Raw genomic sequence first — 23835 nt, forward strand, 5'->3', positions numbered from 1 at the left:
TCCACCAGACGGTGGTCTCCTTGGGCTAACCTGAGGCGGTCCCTTCGGGTGGGTGCCTGGAATGTCCTATCCCTAAGAGAGGATGATCACCTGTCTCTGTTATCATCTGAGCTCAAGCGTTTGGACATCGGGATTGCAGCTCCCTCTGAGGTTCGGAGACCGGATTGCGGCGAGATAATGGTGGGTGGTTACACCTACTGTTGGTCTGGTCGCTCTGATGGTTACCATACTCAAGGAGTTGCTCTAGCTGTTTCCAATAAGCTGACCCCAATGATAATTGAGGTAACACCGGTCAACGAGCGTATTATGAGATTAAGGATTCGTCACTCCTTAGGTGTCATTTCCCTGGTCTCTGTTTATGCTCCGACTGAGGCGAGTGACCTCACCGTGAAGGACACATTCTACGCCACACTCGAGTCTGTGGTTGATCAGTGCCCCAGACGAGATACACTTCTAGTCTTGGGGGATTTCAATGCATCAACTGGAACTGATAGGGATGGTTATGAGACATGTGTTGGTCCCCATGGGTCAGGAACTATGAACCAGAATAGCACTAAGTTCCTTGACTTTGCAAGAAGTCATGGACTTAGGGTGGCTGGTTCATGGTTTCAGCGCCCACAAGCTCATCGCTGGACTTGGTATTCCAACGCTGGCGGTGTGGCAAAGGAGATTGACCATGTCCTCATTGACGGTCGTTGGAGGATGATCCAGAACTGCAGGGTCTACCGGAGTGCTCAGTTCCTCAATACTGACCACAGGCTTGTTGTAGCAACTCTAAAGCTGCACCTTAAATCCTGGAGAATGGTACCATCCCAGCCTAGGCTGGATGTTGCCAAGCTCAGGGATGAGAGAGTAGCTGAGGAGTTTGCGAACAGGCTGAGTGGACACTTGGGGGTCTGGGTGCTTTGGGGGGTCCTGAAGAGTTGTGGAGTGCCTTCAAGACCACCGTCCTTGATGTTGCCGGTGGATGTCTTGGAACTTACTGCAGGGAAAAGAAGAATTTTGTCTCTCAAGGGACACTGGATACCATTGACCAGACTCGCAGGGCCAGACTGAATGGCAGAGCTGAGCTGTTCAGGGAGCTGAGGCGTAAAACTGTACGTGCGCTAAGGGTGGACAAGGATGCCTATGTGCGAGGAATCTGTGAGGGGGTAGAGCATCACCTGTGGACAGGTGATTCTCGTCCCGCTTACAAAGGAATTCGCGCATTGCGTTCATCCAAGCCCATCCCTCGGAGCACTGCAGTTCGAGCAGAGAGTGGTAGGCTCTTGACAGAGGAGTCTGAAGTGAAGGCCCGCTGGGCCGGTTACTTTGAGCGGTTGTACCAGGCTGATCCCCCAGCTGCCGAGTTGGACGTCAAGGGTGTTACAATCCCTGTTGCTGACCCTCAAATCAACTGTGGTCCACCTTCGCTTGTGGAAACACGGGCTGCAGTGAACTGGTTGAAACGGGGCAAAGCTCCAGGGATCTGTGGCATCCATGCTGAACTTCTCAAGGCTGGTGGAAATGCTGCACTCGTGTCGTTGCATGCAGTTTTGTGCTCTGCCTGGAACACAGGCATCATCCCAACTGATTGGAAGAGGGGCCTTGTTGTACCTCTCTAGAAAGGGAAGGGTGATTGCCAAGACTGCAACAACTACCGAGGGGTGACGCTGCTCACAGTGCCAGGCAAGGTCTTTGCTCGGATAATTCTTGATAGGGTTCGCCACCGTCTGCTTGAGCACCAGCGTCCAGAGCAGTCAGGCTTTACACCAAAGAGATCAACGATTGACCGTATCCTTGCACTTCGTGTCCTCACCGAACACAGTCGAGAGTTTCGGCAGGGGCTGCTTGCAGCCTATGTTGATCTCTGTAAAGCGTTCGATTCAGTGAATCGGGATGTCCTCTGGAGGATTCTTGGTGTTCGTGGGGTGCCACCAAAACTGATCGATCTGATGTCTGAACTCTACTCTGGTACTGAGAGTGCGGTGAAGTGTGGTGGTACCATCACTGACTTATTTCCAGTTGTTACTGGAGTTCGTCAGGGGTGTGTACTGGCCCCCACACTTTTCAGCACTTGTATGGACTGGATTTTAGGGAGGATGTTGGAGAGATCAAGCTGCGGTGCATCGTTTGGGAATGTCAAGATCTCGGACCTTGATTTCGCAGATGATGCAGTCATCTTTGCGGAGACTTTAGACATCCTCTTGGGGGCCCTCGAGGTGCTGAATGAGGAGTCGGAGCCGCTGGGATTATGGGTTTCTTGGGTCAAAACTAAGATCCAGGCTTTCGGTGACATCTTGGATGCTGCTGTCCTGTCTGTGTCTGTTTGTGGTGAGGATGTTGAGGTCGTGGAGAGATTCACTTACCTTGGCAGTGATATTCATGTCTCTGCTGGCTGTGAGTCAGAGGTCAGTAGACGTCTGGGTCGGGCCTGGGGAGTCATGGATTCACTGGATCATGTGGTGTGGCGCTGCCGGTACTTGTGCGGTAGGACGAAAGTCCGAGTCTTCAGGTCCTTGGTACTTCCAGTCTTGCTCTATGGGTGCGAGACTTGGACTCTGACCAAGGATCTGAGACGGAGACTTAATTCCTTTGGTACCAGGTCTCTTCGGAGAATCCTTGGCTATCACTGGTCGGATTTTGTGTCCAACGAGCGGTTGCTGAGAGAGACTCGGATGAGATTTGTTACCTGCATAGTCCGTGAGCGTCAGTTGCGGCTGTATGGACATGTGGCTCGTTTTCCTGACGCTGATCCTGCTCACCAGATTCTCTCAGCGAGGGAGTCTCATGAGTGGAGGAGGCCAGTGGGCCGACCACGTGCCTCGTAGTTGCAGCAGGTTGACCATAATCTCAAGGAGATGGGGATGGGCCTGGCATCTGCCTGGGGGATGGCCAGACTGAGGCCCCTGGAGTACCGGCGGAAAGTGGACGCAGCGACGTGCTGTTCTGGCACATGCTCCCATACCTGACCTGACCTGATATCTCAAAACGTTGTGGACGGATTCAGATGAAACTTGGTGGACACATTCGGTCTGTGAAAAGGAAGAATTGATTCAATTTTGGTGAAGATCTGAATCCAGATCTGAGAATTTTTTAAGTGATTCTTCACCATTGATTGGGCCAAACTCATATATAGCACAATATCTCAAAAAGTTGTCGATGGATTCGGATGAAACATGGTAGACAGGTTGGGTTTGTGACCATACCAAATTGATTCGATTTTGGTGAAGATCCGAATCAGGATCTGGATATGATGATTATTTAATTTTAAAGTGATTCTTCACCATTGAGATGGGACCAAAAACGATATATAGCATGATGTGGATGAGTTATGACAAAAGTCGGTGGATGAGTTGGTTCTGTGACACGAACAGGCTGATTAGATTTTGGTTAAGGTCCGGATCCAGATCCAGCCCATCAGTGGAGAACAAAACGTAAACTGTTCAGCCTGGCGGAAGTATACGCTGGACCGAGTGCCGTTCTAGTTTCCCCCTTTATTCCCTAATTATCTGTGACTGGCAAGAAAGCAAGCATTTCCAAGTTATTAAAATAGAAAATATATTTCATCATAATGCAGAAAAAATAAAAAATAAAGAAACATAGGAAGAAAAGAATAAATAATCACCCACCTATATGTTCAAAAAGGGCACAATTCCCAACAAGCCCTTACAAAACACACACAGAAGACAAAAACTTTACTCTGTCATAATTAAGTCACAACACTAGTTTACGCATAAAAGGGGTGGCCAGGAGGATGAGACCAAGTGCACAAAGTAACCTCAAGCGGGGGGGGAGGGGGACAGGTAATGAGAAGAGTCAGACGGAGGGGAGAGGTGTGGTTGCCGGGGTGGGGGAGGGTCTACGACATGGTGGATTTTGGCCTGCTGGCCGGTGGGATGAGCAACTCACTGCATTTGCACAGAGGTTTGCGTGCAAGCAGATAAAGGTGAGAAAACAGGCCGATTCCAAGGCACAAGCAAGTGTATCACATGGAATAAACAGTGAGGCACATCAGGCGCACTGAAAGGCACGAATAAGCCCATGCTGCAAAGGCGGTTTGCACCCACGCTTCACTACACCAACGCTGACTGCCTCAGATGCATCACTGACCTCTGACAATGAGCTGCCCGACCTGACTGCATTTCAGCTTGGCATGGATGGAGAGGAGGGGGTCCAGTCAGGGAAGAGGGGTTAAAATCACAAAAAAGGAGAGAGGTGGGAGGATTGGGTAGACAAAGCTTGTGGAACAGACATGTGGATTATAAATAACGGCCAGTCTCGCACCGATCCAAAACGAGGTACCTCCCGTCAAAAATCAAAGGGCAGCAGTTTATCTTTAGGTAGAAACACCATGCGCAGCAACACACACACACACACACACACACACACACACACACACACACACACACACACACACACACACACACACACACACACACACACACACACACACCAGGGTCCATGAATTAGTGAAAGGAATAAGTTTGGGGAGAGAGGGCATATAAAGTCAAAAACAATTCTCTGCCTCACATCCAAGTCTCACACCTGTGGTCCAATGAAAACTCTGAATTTGTTGTCTGGAACATCTCCACCAATTAGAAATGAGTTTGGCCCAATTTGCTGCAGGAGGTAGAGCCTTGCACGCAGAACTTTGTTTATTCGTCGCTGGGTCTCCTCCGGGCTATATGGCGAGGCACCGTCAGGCGATGGAGCGCGGCGTGGAGGTGTTATTCGCCCACTCTGCATAAGAAATATGCAAACGTCAAGATCTATATCAGGCAGAAGCTACATCAAAGAATGACTCAGCATAAAAACTCTCATACCGGTATGGGCGAGACACGGCGGCGCTTCTCTCCTGGTGAGCTTGGCCGAGAGCACGTGGCACGAGTGGGTCCAGATGCCGAGACCATATCTCCGGTGGTGGAAGTAACTTGAATCGTGATTGGTGATGGGCTGCGGCAGACCCTCTGAACTCCATTTAAATGTTGCTTTTGTGTTGTGATGCCATCAAAATCACTCTCGTCGGTACCTTGCTCCAATTTTGGTGGAGGGGGTTTCACAACCTGGTATAAAACACATGAATATAAAAAGGTGGTGACACATAAGTAGCAATAAAAACCCCCCCAAAAATAGGACCAAGTATCCTGAAGCTCACATGGATCAGGAGAAACAAAACAGTCACTCTCACACCTCTCACCCGCTGCAGACCCTCTTATGCCCTGATTTTTTTTTTTTTAATGCCGTGAACAAACTTTGGCACAACACGGAAGATGAAGGTTGTGGTCAAGTTTCATCGAAGCTGTGTGTTTGATTCAAGCGATAATGACTGAGTGAGTGAGTCAATCAGTTTGTCAACACTTCACTCATGGACACTGCTCGATTGCATAAGCTCACCGGACTAAAGTCCGGGTGAGCTCAAAATGAAACAAACAGCAGGAAAATGGGGAATAGGAGCATGAATAGTTAAGTAGAAGAAAAGATAGTGGTTGATAGAAGGGTTTAAAAAGAAATCGTTGAAAGCAAGCACCGTTCAAATAAAATAAATAAATAAAATGAATACCATGTATGCAACAGCAATTGAAGGAGCAGGCTTACCATGGGGCCTTTACGGTTTCTGCGCTCCAACCACTCATGTTTCCAGGCTGGCATACACGTTACTTTCAACTTCTCACGGATCGCACGCTCCTCTGGCCGTTCCTCCATTTTGGGCAGGCTGGGGAGTGACTCACGTCCACTCTCTGGTCCTCGCACACCTTCACGGCTTTCGATACATTTTCTAGACACAAGAGGCAAGGACAGAATGATGCCATTTTAAAATGCCATCTATCTATAATTCCAGCAATGTGTGTGTGTGTGTGTCTGTCTGTCTGTCTGTCTGTCTGTCTGTCTGCGACCGCCGTTTCTCGACGACCGCCGGTCCGATCTCATTGAAACTTGGCAGGAATATTTACGGGGACCCGCGGATGTGCCTTTTCAAGGTTTGATATCAATCGGACAAGCGGTTCCCAAGTTACGGCCATTTATCTGTCGACCAATGACAAGACACGGTGCTATGACGTCACGAATGACGTCACAATTAATGTTTGTTTATTTATTTATTATTTTTATTTATTTTGCACGATTGATGGTCCGATCTGATTGAAACTTGCCAGGAATATTGCCAGGAAGGGACCCGCGGATGTGCCTTTTCGAGGTTTGATATTAATCGGACGAGCAGTTCCCAAGTTACGGCCATTTATCTGTCGACCAATATCTGCGAGAGAGGGGGACAGGATAGGGGGGATGAGAGTGGGGGTGAGACTAGGGGGATAGAGGGGGCAAGAGAGGGGGAGAGAGAGGGGGTGAGAGTGGGGGGCGAGAGAGGGGGACGGGAGAGTGGGGATGAGAGTGGGGGGCGAGAGAGGGGGACGGGAGAGTGGGGATGAGAGTGGGGGCGAGAGAGGGGGAGAGAGGAAGGGCGAGACGAGGGGGGATAGAGGGGGGCAAGAGAGGTGGGAGAGAGAGGGGGGGAGAGAGGGGGGGAGAGAGAGGGGCGAGAGAGAAGGGCGAGAGAGAAGGGCGAGAGAGATGGGCGAGAGAGAAGGGCGAGAGAGAAGGGCGAGAGAGAAGGGCGAGAGAGAAGGGCGAGAGGGGGCGAGAGAGGAGAGGGGAGAGAGGAAGTGGGAGAGAGGAGGGGCGAGACTAGGGGTGAGAGAGGGGGGAGAGAGGGGGAGAGAGAAGGGGAAAGAGAGGGGAGAGAGAGGGGGCAAGAGAGGAGGAGAGAGAGGGGGAGAGAGAGGGGGGAAAGAGAGGAGGAGAGAGAGGGGAAGAGAGAGGGGAGAGAGAGGGGAGAGAGAGGGGGAGAGAGAGGGGAGAGAGAGGGGGAGAGAGAGGGGAGAGAGAGGGAGAGAGAGGGGGAGAGAGAGGGGAGAGAGAAGGGAGAGAGAAGGGGAGAGAGAAGGGAGAGAGAAGGGAGAGAGAGGGGAGAGAGAGGGGGAGAGAGAGGAGAGAGAGAGGGGCAAGAGAGGGGGCGAGAGAGGGAGGGAGAGAGGGGGAAAGAGGGGTGAGAGAGAGGGGGCATCACAATTCAAGAGAGGGGGCGAGAGGAGGGGGCGAGAGAGAGGGTTGAGAGTGGGGGCAAGAGAGGAGGGGGGAAAGAGGAGGGGCGAGAGGAGGGGAGCGAGGGGGGGTGAGAGAGAGGGGCGTCACAATTCTTCTTCATTTGATCTGATGTCACAATTGACGCTGGGGACCTGAATATGTTTCCCAGGTGTTTCCCAAGTTATGGCCATTTATGATACGGTTGGTCCGATCTAATTGAAATAATGCCCCAATCCAGTCATCGGTTACGCACCTACGGGCCCGTACTAGTCATCAATAATGTCACACAACATATTATCGGCCATCCTTCGAAATGAATACTTCACTTCTGCAATATATGAACTGCTAATTTCATTACATGGACTTAAAATTACAAATTAAACATTAAATGAAGGTGGAAATGGAATGCGCCATTATTAAAAGCACACAAATTACCCAGTTGGTCGACTTGGCCAATGACTTCACTTCAGTCGCCAATTGTTGTGACCACACAAAACAGGCACAATGTGAAAATGTCATTTCAAAACGACAACAACCGAAACAAAATTGTACACAAGCTGGAGATCGATTGCCGGCGTACGTCAACATCCCACGGTGTCTTTCGACGAAGAGTTAAAGATCAACGAAACCCTGGCCAAATACCAAATTTCTGCTCGTAGAAACTTGACGCAGTCCAAAACCAGAGTTGGGGCTCTGGCACCGCATCACCGACCATGAAGCAATAGTCCATGGTATAGGTATTCTGGAAGGTTTCATCAATGGTCCATCGCATATTTTGCTCACTGGCAGAACCAAAAACACGATTGTGGTAAATGTCACCAACTTCTGCAGTGACTACTTTTGTGACCACCGAAAGACAATTTGTAAAAGGTAATAAACAAGAAGAGCACAGTCAGCTTTCTAAAAGGCTACTTTAGACGCACTCCCATCCCCCCCCCCTCTTCCCTCCAAACCCCGCAAAACAAATAAAAACACCAAAATGGTACAACCAGCCACCCCCAATATTAACAAACAAAAACAACCCCTCTTTTATAATTCTTACAGCCTTCAATAAACTTAAAATAACCACGGAAGGCAAAGAAAAGAAGATCTCATTGCATGCTCAACAAAAGCATTGGACTGACAAAACATGAATCTTGTTTTGACCTCAACCCAAATGCTCAGAGATTTTGTGGAAAAGTATTCCACTTATGACAACAAGTAAAATCTCAGCAAAAACAAAAAACAACAGATTGGGGACCACGCACTCAGTGTTGTTTTCAAAGTTTGTAAAAACCAAACACAAAAATTTCAAGGACAAGGAAGCAAACCATGCATTTGCCATTATTTTGTATTTGACGCAGTCCAAGATGTAAAACTCTAAATTGCATTGCTCGTGAAAGAAACTTTAAAAATTTCAACCACTCCGTATAAATGTATTGGAAAAGGCACTCGACGGAGGTGTCGATTCGAGCCGTTGTTTTCTCTTCATGGAATACAACGTTCCAGAGGGCGCGAACCTACAATGGTGTGTGTGGCGACAGTGTGAATAAACAAAGCCGTGTGTTCACAATTAATTTTCAATGAAGCCTCGAATTTTTTATTTTTACTTGTGAGGAAAAGTTTTCTTTTACAATTTTACTTTTTTTGATTAATTGTTTTTGGTTTTTTTTTTTTTCTTTGTTTCACAAGATGAAGACAAATACTCGTCCAACACATTCACAATATGAAGACAAATACTCATCCAACACATTCACGATATGAAGACAAATACTCATCCAACACATTCACGATATGAAGACAAATACTCGTCCAACACATTCACGATATGAAGACAAATACTCATCCAACACATTCACGATATGAAGACAAATACTCGTCCAACACATTCACGATATGAAGACAAATACTCATCCAGCACATTCACGATATGAAGACAAATACTCATCCAGCACATTCACAATATGAAGACAAATACTCATCCAGCACATTCACGATATGAAGACAAATACTCATCCAACACATTCACAAGATGAAGACAAATACTCATCCAACACATTCACGATATGAAGACAAATACTCATCCAACACATTCACGATATGAATCTCTGTGCCAAACTTGGTGAGTCTAGTTGCCCTTGTTGTCCAGTTATTCTGTCAAAAAACAAACACACAGATGGGTTGGTCGCAGTACTCACGAGCTTGTCCTATGACCGTGGCAAAAGTAGGTAATCTTATGGGTCCACTCGTAACTCAGTAAAGGGGAAGGTCCAGGAGAAATGGTCCCCAAATTCTATTTTTATGATGGGAGGTAGATATCTTTCATTGAAAACCTAAAAGTCAAAGTTCCATCTCATCATACTTTGGAAACAGGCCATGCCCGCTCCCCCAGAGAGTGGGTATAACGAGTTTTATTTTCAGAAATGATTTTGTTTCCCACAAGCAACACCTCCTCCCTCTGTCAAGGGTCAGTAGTTAAACCACTTGCACTCTTTCATGTGTACAGGTGAAACTCACAGTCGTTTCGTCATCCTTGTGGGGTCGGGTAGGGAGCATTTATATAATGCCGATGACCTGACCCTACATACTCCAAACACGAATATAAAATTTGGTGGAGGTTGGCCAGGCCATTTTCAACTTTGTTGACAGTACTTGAACAACATAACTCATACATATATATATATATATATATATATATATATATATATATATATATATATATATATATGCGCACGCGCACGCACACACACACACACACACACACACACACACACACACACACACACACACACACACACACACACACACACACACACACACACACTAATTATTTAATTTTTTTTAAGTGATTCTTCACCATTGAGAGATAGGGCCAAAAACAATATATAGCATGATATTTCAAAAATGTATTGGGTCAGATATGTTCTCGTGGATCAGGAATTATGTGACCGAGGTATGCGCTCTACCGAGTGCCCTTCTAGTTCGCCATTGGAAAGGTAATCATGATTTACTTGGTCGAACATTCCATTCAAAGCACTGTGTGAAGAAACCATTCGCGATGGAAAATTTCGAAAATTATTTTCACCACTCTTCCTCCTTCTTCCTCGTCAACCCTCTTTCGATCCCAAGCGTTTTGATCTCATGAACAGGTGACTTTCAGCCTTGAAAGTCAGTGGGAGGTGGGAACGAAGGGTGTTGGTAGTGATGGGACTTGAAATGGCCATTCACATTTCTTGTCATTGGTGTGGGTGGGGTAGGAGCAGGGAGGGGAAGGGGTGAGGTGGGGTGGAGTGGGAGTCTGGAGGGAGGGGGTGGTGTTTGAGGAGGTGGGAGGAGCAGTGGGAGTCTGGAGTGGATGGAGTGGGGTGAGAGGGGAAGGGGTGGGGTGGGATCCAAAGGGAGGTGCATGGGTCGGAGGATGGAGGGGAAGGGGGGAGGACGAACTCGGCATTGCCCAGCAATGCTGAGTGCCTTTGTTAGTACTGTATATAGATAAGGAACAGACAGACTGCCTTATTAGCCAGGGAAGAAGGGGTTTTTACAATCACTTCTATGTGTCTGTCTGTGATGCAATATTTTTACCATTTGAGCTTGTCATCAAATCTTTAACAAACCTTTTTTTTAATGAGATTGTGGAGAACACTTCGGAATAAAATGTACAATTTTTCTAACTGGGGGTTTTGTCAAGTTTTGTTTGAGTACAAGGCGGACACGGACGGGCTTTGCATTTGGAGATGTTTTCAAGTTTTATATGGTTGAAGATTGTGGTGCCAGAGATGGGAGCACCCCAAGACCAGGAGCATGATTTGGAGGCATTTTATGTAATTTTTAGGTTATTTCTTCGAAATAAGCCCATAGAGTGGGTCCCAGGGTCCGGCCGTCCGTGAAGTCCATTAACATTTGACTAAAAGCAAAACATATTGTCCTCCCAAAACTACCCAACCAATATGGACCAAATTTGGTTTGTACCAAATTTGGTACAACACATCAGGACAGTAAGGTCTCATTGGGTTGTGCTCCTCATCCAGATGCACCACTCGTAAAGGGGGTGAGGGGGTTATGCCCCAAACATTGGTATTTTAGTGAAAAAAATATTCTCAGAAACCGCCAGACAGATCGAGACAAAACTCGCCACGAGGCATCGGGACCATGTCCTAACCTTAAGTTGTGCTCCCCATGGCCTTATCTCCCCTGGAAAGGGGGCCACGGCCTCCCTCTTCCAATCCCTCAGATTTTGGGATTGAAAATAACTGTCAGTCCCCCAAAGGACTATTTTTTATTGCATGCTCAACAGGTATTGTATTTTTACATCATGTACTATGCAGTGTTTTTCTTTCTTAATGGAAATAAATTTAACACGTACCTGACTTCGCATTTGTTTGTGCTGTTTTATCGCAAGCAAACTTAATGCCCAGATGCAAAGCAGAAGAGGAATATTGTAACTGCATGATATATATATATATAGCATATATGAATGCACTGATATTAAACATTACAGTTTATAACATAAATGATGGGTATGGTTGAGTTTCAGGCAATCATTTTACACGACTACAAAAATGTGGTCCCATGATCATGCAATCCAAATGCAGCTATAAATGGGATTGTAACTTCGGATCTATTCTGCCATAAAGGCATTAAACAATTGCAAAACCGTTTACAAGTGTGTCTGTACCAGGGTGCCATACCTGCCAGGTGCAGTGACTGTCACTTGCACTATGTACAAAATGTGTCGAAATGGGATACTGCACGTGTCCTGTCTTCCAGGCGGTGAATTATGGTGTACAACCAGTTGACCTCTTCATGTAGTTCAAGTGGACATCATCAATTTGCCAGTATAAATGACAACCACATACTTCCCTGGCTGATAAATCTCTGCTGGGAAAGTCACGATTCTGTGCTGTAGCAGGGTTGAACAATGTTGCAGACACATACCTTCATGCCTCCGCTCATTCTTGCAAGAAACATTTCACCACAAATACCATTGGTGATTCCTTGGATCTGATATTCTCTGTGCAGCTGCAAAATGCTGCCGCCGTGCCAAGATCGGCCATTGAACCTCCTCTTTGAATGTGAAGAACTTTATACCAGACACGTCATATCAGCCCAATCAAAAATGTTGTCGAGGACAGACAATGTACTAAGATGTAGTAGCCTGCAAGCTTACTCTCACTGTGAGGTATGAGACACTTGACAATTTCACCAATCGCATTATTTGTAATGAAAGCGTGCCACTCCCGAGTCAGGACCTTCATATTGGACAAGTTCGTGGAATTATTGGACTGACTGGTTGCTGCGTCACTGAAATATTTGGCAATGGTCACCTCAGGTAACACATCTTTGGTCTGTCATAAGGCTCATGCCTTTATGAAGGTGATCACTGTGATAGCATCACAAATATGCTGAGGCACCACAATTTCCACACGTAAATAATTATTAGTTCATCTAAACTGGATTACATTTGTTGAACTGTGGTTTGGTTGACCCAGAGATCCATTACTGTAAGCCATCAATAATAACTAGTATCTGCTATAAAATCCTGGCCTGGTGTACAAAGATTTTGTCCGGTACCAATTTTCAGTTTTCCTTGTGAGATCAAAGTTGAACTAGTCCTTTCTTTCAAGGCCAGGTTTCCTTGACACCTTCAAACACATGTTAAAATGCAACTTCCAGCTTAGTTGCAGCCATAAACGACACAGAATCACCCAATATTAAAAGAACTGCGATACTACTAACTGCAGTATCAAACAGACTACACAGACTATAGAAACCTTTGAGAAGCCAAAAAAAAGGATTTGTGTAGAGACTGTCTGATGCTGCTTTTTGAGGTGTAATTGCTGACACTGCTTTTAGCAGTGAGTGGTTTTGGATCGAACACAGATTGCAACAAAGTCGGAAGATAAATTTTCACTTGAATATTATATTTTGTGGCGACAAGTTAATCAAACCTCGTTAACTCTGCAGTCAATGACTAAACAGGGAGGATGTTTGGCAGGTACCCCCTGTTTGTCAGAACCCTTGCGTAAAGGGTAAACATTCCAGTTTTGAGGTGTTATACACAGGGTCTTTCAAAAGTTCATGTGTGGAGTTAGTTTACCCAACTTGTAGTTTTTTTTTTTTAAATATCTTGGGCAAAATGTTTTCAACGAGTAAAACAAATTACAATAAGTACTGTATACAATTGATGTTTGCACAATGTGAAAATAAAAGTAATCTTGTTCTAATGTTTTACATATTTCCTTGGTATGAGAACGTAATTCTCAGGAAACGAACTTTTGAAACACCTAACATATATAAGGGCGAGTTGTACCACACCACGTGAGTGTCACACTCTTTTTTTTGTTGTTGTTTGTTATACAATTCTATACCACTAGCCCAATTGTCCTCCAAAATTTGATCGACCACACTCACGTAAAGTGAAAAGCAGGGTTAAGCAATTGGTTCACTTCTGTTTGTCTATCCGTCTGTCCGTCCACAGATATCAATTTATGATTAAGGATCAACTGAATTAATTCAAATTGAATGTTACATTTTGATCATGAATCGGAACATGAATCGGAAAACAAACCTGTAGTTTCGCATTACTTTGCGTATGTGCGATCGGGACAAATTCAGAGCCTGAAAGGACTGAGATAATTTTTTTGACTTTGTCTGCCTGCCTGGCAATCATACAAAATTAAAAATCATTCCAAAACTGGAAACTTACTGTTTTTAAGGACGCAATAAAAGGACACAAACAACATGTATGAAGAACTAATGTAACGTGTTTGATGGGAGTGTGTAATAGCCACTGCGTCAATGGAGGTAAACTCAGGAATAAAAATTTTTGACACTAAACTCTAGGAACACTGTAAAACACAAATCACCTTCTTATCGTTTCCAAAAACCTCCAGTTTTGCAGTACTTGGAGATGTTAAATAAGGTGGTGTGTAAGACACTGTATAATCGGTGGTAAACCTCTGGAATTTTTTTTATATGACCTTTAAAATCATTATTTTATTTCAAATGAATTAAATTATACATTGTACTTAAACAATGCGTAGGGGTAAGGTGTTCCATGAACTCTCCAGTTGTAACCACGTGACTATGCTCGGTGTAAGTCAGGGGTCTTCAACCTGCGGCCCACGGGCCACATGCGGCCCCTTAGACAGATTTATGCGGCCCGCGGTGCCATATTAAGTTTACATTACAATGCGGCCCGCGATACTGCCAATTTGTCAGGGTCAATTGATCAAAGCGTTCTGTAATTTTTATTATGATTTTGATTCATATTAGACACATGTGTTTTTAACACGATTATTCATTTATCATATTCGTTGGCAAGAAAAATATATTCAGCACTAATGTTTGTTTAAATTTCCGCATATGAATTATATTTTTTTTTCCGGAATTTAGCATCCTTTTTTGGGGTGCGGCCCTCCGCCCCTCGCCACTTTGGTTTTGTGGCCCTCCGCCAAAAAAGGTTGGAGACCCCTGGTGTAAGTAGTCATCGCGTGATCTTGTATGACCTCAAACATGGAAATGAGGAAATTTGGTCCATTATTAGTGTGGCGCATTCCCATATTAATTTTTTTGTGTGACAGCTTTAAACATAAATCTTCTTGATGTTTTGCTAAAGTCTAAATGAACCTATCTTGCTTGATCAGATCACCCAACTTCGAGAGAGAGAGAGAGAGAGAGAGAGAGAGAGAGAGAGAGAGAGAGAGAGAGAGAGAGAGAGAGAGAGAGAGAGAGAGAGAGAGAGAGAGAGAGAGAGAGAGAGAGAGAGAGAGTGCACGCACGCACGCACACGTACATAATACTCATGCTTTTCAGATCTACACCACAGAACAACGCAAAACTATAGTTTTCGAGCAGCAAGATAATGGAGGATAAATATGGGATCAGAATCAAGTCGGGGAAAGTTCAAACCTGTCGACAGCAAAAGAGTCACCAAGAAGCCTACAAGATACCAGAACAGTGCATAGACATCAACACACCGAAGGAGATAAGTGCATAAAGCTGATTGCCATAGCATATTGCAAGATAATTTATTCAGAAACTTTTGCATTCAAACAGGAACGGTCCCTTGCAGTAATGTTTAAAACCTATATGTGTGAATTTAGTTTCCATTAATGGGCTTTTGTAGTCTTAGTCTGTCTACTTTGCATAATTGTCAGTGCTCTTTCCCCACTGCTCTTCTTTTAAACACATCATAACAACTACACAAATGGTATCATCAAACCTGGAACTTCCTTGGCACTCCGCTCCACCTCCCCACTACTCCCCTTGAGAGGAACAGGGCATGACAGTGGGACAAATATCAAGGGAATTAATGAACAGGAAAAAGGAGGGGGTAGAGAGGAAGAGACAGCATAAACAAGAAAAAAAAGCAATCAGACATTGCAGACCCTTACCAGGATTTGTTTTGTGTGGTGCATTCTGTGTGGTGTTTGTGTACTGGTGTGTTACATCATTAATAAGAGACATAACTAGAATTACCACTTTATAACTGCCGGCAGTGATGACCGGGTGCCAAATTTTTTATAGGTTTTTGGGTAAATCAAATATGGCTGCCAAACTATGCGAGCTATGATGTCATACATGTAAAGTTTTGCCTCGATCTGTTTAGCCACTTCAGAGAAGATTTTTGAAGGTTTTTTTTTCAAAAAAAAACAAAACAATATGGCTGCCAAATCACATGACCAATTACATCCTCAAATTTTTTTCTGTGGACCATTTTATTCCAAGATAACCCTCAGAAAGTTTCACACTGATCAGATGTAGCGTTCTACATATGCAATTATGATGTCATAACAAAGGCACCTATGACGTCAAAAAAAAAAATTAATCACACTTATTCCCCATGAGGAGTACTTGCCGTGTGCCAAGTTTCAATTTTTTCCTTGGTGCAGTTCCAGATATACAAAGGTCAAATGTTTTTTCCATTTTTCCAACATGGCTCCCACACCACATTACATATGATGTCATAATTATCAACAAAACATTCTACTTGAGTAGTCGCTCTTATGGTGAAAAATTTGTCTTGATCCGACAAGCGGTTGTGGAGAAAAACACTGAAGTTGTGTGTGGACAAACAAACAAACAAACAGACAAATGAAAAAGCACTCACAGTGACACTTAGCAAAACGGGACGGCACTCGGTTGAGATCTTTAGAGGTCTAATATTGTAAAGGGTTTACGGGGTCTTAACGGTGTAAAAGGGGTTTATAGGGTTTTACAGAGCCATTACGGGTTTAATGGGTCTAAAGAGTCTAACCAAAAAAGTCTAACTAAAGAGTCTATCACACACCCAACCTGTCTTCATCAAAATTGAATCAATTCTTCCTTGTGGCACTCCCAACCTCTTGTCATGTTCTATAAAGCTACTGCCATGCGCATGCGCAGTGTGCGCCTCCCTGGAAATAAAACGTGGAGCTTCGACTTAAATGTTGTCTGGCCTTTCACCCAGAAATCCTTCGGATACGCTACAGTTGTCGACGAGTTTAGTGCTTTGCCAAGTCGGCATTGCTCACAATGGCGTCCGTGGGGATTCTGGTGGAGTACCAGCCAGATGAAGACTGGGAAGACTTTGCTGATCGATTGGAACAATACTTCATCGCTAACAAGATGGCGGCGGCAGAAGATGCTGATGGTCGCCGGGCCGTTCTGCTCACATTGTGTGGCAAAACAACATATGCCCTGATAAAGGATCTGGTTACTCCCGATAAACCGAAGGACAAAACCTTCGATGAACTGGTCGAGATTGTAGCCAGACACTACAAGCTGAAACCCGGGAAAATCGTGTCCCCGTACAAGTTCTGCACTCATGGGAGGAAGGAAGGTCAGTCGGTGTGCGAGTTTGTTGCTGACCTTGCAGACTGGTGGAACATTGTGAATTCGGTGCCTTGGATGAGATGTTGAGAGATGTTTTCCTTATTGGCATCAATAAGGAGACGATCCTCCAGAAATTGTTGGTTGTTCCCGATCACGATTTGACTAAAGCTGTGTCAATTGCAACTACCTGCATGACTAGGGATGAGGGGCTGCATATTATCAGCGGCAGAGAGCGAGACTCCGAGCTGAGTTCATGCAAAGATGTGAACAAACTGAGCTCATCATCATCAGCTGTGAAGCTCAGCTATCCTCAATTTCACAGATCTGCTTAACTCATCACCTCGTTTCATAATGCGAGCTCGTCTGTGTGAAAGCAGAGCAGTGGATCGTCGGGTTCTCCAACAGGTAAACCGTGTTGGCATTGTGGGGGCAGGCACTTACCCCACCTGTGTCGTTTCAAACACTGCTCCTGTCATAACTGTGGGAAACTTGGCCATCTATGCAAGATGTGTCGCCAGACATCCCAAAACAGTACGAATCATATGATCGGTTTGGCCACGCCAGTGACGGGTGGTGAAGCAATACCTCCTGCTTCAAAGCAGCATGATTTGCTCAGTATGTCAGATAAAAGCAAACCCATTGAGGTGGATGTCAGGGTGAGTGACATTGCCGTGGAGATGGAGCTGGACACTGGGGCCAGCCAGTCAATCATGAGTTCTGAAACTTTCAATAGGCTGTTTAGCCAGGAGACAGTGAGGCCGGTACTCAGACCGGTGAATGCCAAGTTGCTAACTTGCACCAATGAACTGATACCTGTGATTGGTAGTGCGGAGGTGAAGGTCACCTAGAATGATGTGTCATGGAAACTACCCTTGGGGATCATTCACGGAAATGGGCCGACATTGTTTGGGCGTAATTAGCTTGAATTCATCAAACTTGATTGGTCTGTGATCAAATTGATGGCTTGTGATGTTAATCACAATGCCATTCTTGACAAATACCCCTCATTGTTTGGAGGTGGTGTTGGCACCTTTAAAGGTGTTAAAGCCAAAATCCTTGTGGATGAGAGTGCTAAGCCAATGTTTTGTAAGGCGGGGTCTGTACCTCACATGATACGTCCAAAGATCGAGGCAGAGCTCGACCGCCTGCAGATGGAAGGTGTTATCAGTCCTGTTGAGTTCAGTGACTGGGCATGTCCAATTGTTCCGGTATTAAAGTCAAGTGGTAGTGTTCGGATTTGTGGTGATTACAAAACAATCAACAGGTATTCCAAACAGGACCATTATCCTCTGTCCAAGGCAGATGATTTGTTCGCTATGCTTTCTGGTGGAAAGAGGTTCAGCTGCCTGGATTTGGAATCTGCTTGTACTCAGATGTTGCTTGACGAGGAATCCAAGAAGTATACATGTTGTAACACTCACAAGGGGTTGGTTCTTAATAACCGCAGTCCTTTGGGAATCAAATCAGCCGCTGCTATATTTCAACGCAATATGGAGAATCTGCTGAAAGCAATTCCAAAAGTAGTAGTGTTTCAAGATGATGTTTTGATCTCTGGCCGTAATGATGCTGAACATTTGTGCAACCTGGACGCGGTTCTCAAACGTCTTGTTGAAGCCGGTGAAACTACTTTTAAGGTGATTTTAAGGTGTTAAGGTGAAACGTGACAAATGTCGATTTACGTTATCCAAATGATTCGTTCCAGGGTTGCGGACCACCAGTTTAAACAGAAGTGGTACCATGACAGGACCTCAGTTCCATGTGCCATCAATGTGTTCGATCCTGTTTTTGTGCTGAATCCCGGCCGTGGATCTAAATGGCTCACTGGTCGTGTTATAAATCGAATTGGCAACTCTTTATTTGTTGTGGAACTGTCCAATGGACAAACAGTATGTAAACATATTGACCAGCTCCGCTTGAGGCATTGTGACCCCAATCCTCCAAACTATATTAAGCCATTTGAGTGCGATTCCCTGGTGTCTGTTCCGATTGTGAGCCAAGTGCCTGAGCCCATTGAGTCCGAGCCCAATAGTGGTGTGGTGGAGCCTGCTATTCCTCCTTCCTCTCAATCTCCTCTTGAGGCTGCCGCCGTCGGTGTTCCACAAGAACAGTCACCCATCTTGCGATGCTCTGCTCGCACATGCAAGGCACCAGAGCGGTTGAATTTGTGATTGATTTTGTGATTGTACCTTGCACTGTTGTACAAGTGTTGTCGGGGGAATAATGTTGTGCAAAATTTTTATTGAGGGGGAAATGTTGTCATGTTCTATAAAGCTACCGCCACGCGCATGCGCAGTGTGCGCCTCCCTGGAAATAAAACGTGGAGCTTCGACTTAAATGTGGTCTGGCCTTTCACGCCGCAATCCTTCGGATACGCAACACCTCTCCACCAAGTTTCGTGTGAATCCATCCATAATCTTTTGAGATATTGTGCTATATATCGTTTTTGGCCCTTTCTCTCAATGGTGAAGAATCACTGGAAAATTTCTCGGATCCGGATCCGGTTTCAGATCTTCAGCAAAATCGAATCCTTTAGTCCTTGTCATACACTCAACATGTCCACCAAGTTTCATCCGAGGATCTGTCCACAATTTTTTGAAATATCAAGCAATATCATTTTTAGCCCCTCTCTCAATGGTGAAGAATCAGTTAAAATTAAATAATTATTGTATCCAGACTTGGATTCATTTCTTCACCAAAATTGAATCAATTCTTCCTGGTGGCATTCCCAACCTGTCCACCAAGTTTCTTGTGAATCCATCCATAACCTTTTGAGAAATTGTGCCATCTGTCGTTTTTGGCCCTATTTCTCAATGGTGAAGAATCACTTCAAAAATTCTCAAATCCGGATTCCGATTCGGATCTTCACCAAAATTAAGTGTTGCTGTCCTTAGCCGGTCACCTTCTACACACACACACACACACACAAAACAAATTCAGAATGATTGCTTGAAAACTGTGGCCAAAAATCGTGTGACAAACAGACAAACGCTGCAGACCAACATACCTGGTAAAAAAAAAAAAAAAATTCCACGAAGTAATAAACGGATCCAAATGTAATACCCTCTCCTTCGACTAGGTTAACTAGGCAGCAAGATTATTGGATGAGGAAAGATTAATCGGGTTATAAAGATCATGGGTCACAATTGGGGATGACAAGAGATGGTAGTGCACTGCTTGTTTAAAGCCCTGGAGGGAAGAGTGAGACAGAACAGCCTCTGGAAGGTGGTTCAACAGACTAGACTCAAGAAACGAGGAATGAAATAGTTGAGGTGTGCAGTCGGCCAGGATTTTGGAAGTTTAACCAGGAGGGGTTCATGGAAGAGCTTGTGCATCTTGGAGTAGATAAGGAGGCTCAGGGCACTGAGCAAATACGTCCAAATCCAGACCGTCCAGATGCGTCCAGACCAGTGGTTGACCAAATCTTCCCTATCTTGGAGTAGATAGGGAGGATATTGGAGAGGTGGTAAACATCACACAGGTGTGCAATGTGAGAGCAACACACCTTGTGCTTTGGCCTCATCATAGGACATTCCAAAAATTTTCAGAGTTTCAGGTGCCACATAATCCAGGAGATACAGATGTACATGCCTGGTGTTGGCTTAATGGTTAAGCTTGGGATCCTAGGATCCTGAGTTCAAATCCCACTCGGCTGTTGAATTAATACCAGGTGGGGTTGACTCTGCCCGTCGTCCTTCCGAGGTCGGCAAAATGAGTGATAGCATGCTGGTATCCTGTGTCGGAGTGGCGACCCGTCCAGGATTGCGTCCAATAACCAAGGAGACTGCTTAGGCAGCACCAACGCTCTGCACAGAGTATGGTCCCGATGAATGGATACAGATGTGATTACTGGTATGTTAACCCATCAGGGAGAGCAGTTCTCCATTGAGCTACGAACAAAGACTTTGTAAACCGTGAATAGCTCAGATTTTCTGAGAGAAGATTTCGATTGGTGCCCAATCTGCAGCTGGATTTGGAGACCAACTTTGCCATGTGGTTGGTCCAGCGGATGTTAGGACTTACGGTGATGCCTAAAAGTCCAAGAGACTGAACCTCTTCCAGTGGATGACAAAGGAAATATTTAGGTGGATATATTTGACGATCCAACTTGAGCGATATAGGGTGAGACTAAGATTTGCCAGGGTTGAAGGGCATGTTCCATTTATAAAACCAGTATCTAATAATTTCCAGATCAGCAGAGAGAGATACAGCTGCAGTCTGCCTCGCAGAGGGATGGGGGTACCGGACAACACAATGTGGAGTCATCCACAAAAAAGGAACAGAGGGTTTCCCAGAGCTTTGAAAAGGTCATTTACATGCATGAGGAACACGATTGGGCCCAAAATATTGCCTTGGGGAACTCCAGCCTCCACTGGAAGAGGGGAGGAGAGGGTTCCAATAATGGCAACACATTGACTGTGTGAGTGGAGGAAGTACATCACAGGTAAAGAGTGTATTCTATTGAGTGGAGTGGAGTGGAGTGGAGTGGAGTGGAGTGGAGTGGAGGAAGTATTCTATCGCAAGCAATGCAGGATGTCAGACTGTGTTGAATGGCCAAGATATGTTGAGGGAGATCTTTCTAACCTTTTATTTGAGATAAATTTCTAACAGTGTACACTATCCAGTTTTGTTTATTCCTCTCCACAGTAATGTAACTGCCTTTTTGTCCAGAGTTGAGGCTCGGAGAGGACACAGAATGGACCAGGACAGAACAGAACAAAAATGACCAGTTGAAGGAAGATATGGGGGTGGGGTCGGGGGGGCACACCAACAGCAGGGCAGAGGGACAAAATAGGGGGAGACTTTTGGAGGAACAAAGGCCATGGGGAAGAATGAGAGCAATGGGAGGGGAGACAGGAGAGAACAATCTGGATACAGATGCAAACTCTCATTTCACAGAAGTGTAAGGGAAACTGGAGACGAAGCAGAGATGGAACAATTTCAACAAAATATTGAAGAGGAGAGTGACGGGGTAGGGGAAAATCTGAAAGGAGGTGCACTCGGGGAGGGTTAATGAGGTAGAAAAACCATGGGTATGGATGGGTGACCTAACATGTTGGTGATCAGCTTTCTGAAGGGAAGGACAACATTAAAGCGACTGAGGAAGTTGTCTGGTCAATCGCATTTCTCCCTCATTCCTAATTTAATGTTTCAGCACATTACCCCCAAGATTCAAAGGAACAATAGCAGTTGTGAGAGTTCGAATGAATCATTCTTGCAAATGTTTTCGAAGACTCAAGGAAGCATGAAGAACCTGTCTTGCTCGTGAAGGCTCGAGTCGATCTACATCGGCGGACAAGTCGAACAATCGGCGAAATCAACAGAACATCGATTGAAATATGCAAACTGCAATGGGAAGCAAGGTGAAGCTGACATTTCGGGCACTGACCCTTCGTCGGAGCAAGAGAGAGCATCTCTTCCGAAGACTGAATGGATAGATGTTCCAGAGGTGAACATTCTGGAGTGTAAACCTTCAACTTTCTTTGTATTTGGCAAGTAATGGCAATTGTATTATTTTATTACACATATTATGGAGTTAAATATTTCCTGCAACCACAAAGACTGTACTTTCAGGGGAAAAAAAAAACATTGGATTATGATCAGTAAGAAGAAGCATCGATACACTTCGATATTAAAAAGTATTTCAATACGAGGGTCATATTCTTCACATCAATAATGCTCTTATTCCTCATACTAGTGCATGCCCGTAGGTGCGTGGCCGTAGGTGCGTGGCCGTAGGTGCAAACAAACAAAAAAAAACTTTCAAACCGCGTGCCAGAAACAACAACCACACAGGCCGTTCCTTCGCTCTTACGTGCCTGTACGTGCATGGCCGTACGTGCAAAATAATAATTAAAAAAAACTTTCAAACCGCGTGCCAGAAACAACAACCACACAGGCGTTTCCTTCGCTCTTGCGTTCTCGCGACAACCACACTTCCACACACAGAGTTAATTAAAATCCAAATTAAAATCAAGTTTACCTCCCTGTCTTTGCTTGCCATGACATTCACTGCCATATAACTGGCACGGCCCGTGACGTCATCGTTGGCCGGCCACGCACCGGCCTACGCAGCAACATGTCATGTCATTGGTTGGTAAATAAATGGCCATAACTTGGGAAGCACTTGTCCGATTAATATCAAACCTTGAAAAGGCACATCCTCAGGACGGTCCCCAGCAATATAGCTGGCAAGTTTCAATTAGATCGGACCAATGGTTGTCGAGAAACAGCGGTCACACACACACACACACACACACACACACACACACACACACACACACACACACACACACACACACACACACACACACACACACTGCTGGAATTATAGATACAGTAGATTTCTGTCAGGTGAAATGGGATATTTGGTGACAACTCCCATAAACCAAACAGTAACACGACTGAGCATTTGAAAAACCACAACCTGGTCAGGGTAGGCCTGTATAGTTTACACGAGATCTAAAAATGAACAAACACTCAACAAAACACAGAACAATTCAAATAGCCTCTCCCATCCCTTCAAGAACACTGGAAAGGGCGGGTCAAAGAAAATTAAAAATAATAATAATAATAAAAATAATAATAATAGTTATTTATAAAAGATGTGGATATTCAAAAGTAATTTTTTATTTTGATATACTAGTCTTTACGAGCGCCTGTACTGCCAAAGCAGTTTGTTCGCACAGGTTATATGGGTGGTTGCCATTGCCTTCCCGGTGTTGTTTGTCCGTGCTCTATCCTTTTTAAATACTCAACGTCATGCAACGAAGCAGCACGGACCATTTTTTAAATATTTGGCGTGACTAGGCGACGATTTGAACCACCGACTTCAGACTCAGAGCTCGGAGGGGATGCTCTAACAGTTTAACCATTACGCCACCGAGTCAGGTTTCAAAAGTACATATACACTTTATATTCATGTTATCTCTGGTTTTATCATATCCAGTTTTTGTTTATTATTATTCTGCTCCACAGTAC

At 44.9% G+C, this 23835-nt stretch overlaps 1 protein-coding gene across 1 annotated transcript in view; it reads right to left on the bottom strand.

Annotated features, from left to right (window-relative positions):
- LOC147024837 (mitogen-activated protein kinase kinase kinase 1-like) overlaps positions 1-23835 on the bottom strand; it is a 110145-nt gene that overhangs the window by 34141 nt on the left and 52169 nt on the right. The window contains exons 2-4 of the mRNA XM_085885148.1: positions 5578-5758; positions 4806-5045; positions 4528-4722 (exon numbers count right to left, since the gene is read on the bottom strand). Of these exons, the coding sequence (XP_085741274.1) occupies positions 4528-4722; positions 4806-5045; positions 5578-5758 (616 nt within the window). The remainder of the gene's footprint in view (positions 1-4527; positions 4723-4805; positions 5046-5577; positions 5759-23835) is intronic.

The sequence above is a fragment of the Eptatretus burgeri genome, chromosome 6 (genome assembly GCF_056783735.1).
Source record: "Eptatretus burgeri isolate ZD-2024b chromosome 6, Ebu_testis_v1, whole genome shotgun sequence".
In the NCBI taxonomy this organism is placed as follows: Eukaryota; Metazoa; Chordata; class Myxini; order Myxiniformes; family Myxinidae; genus Eptatretus; species Eptatretus burgeri.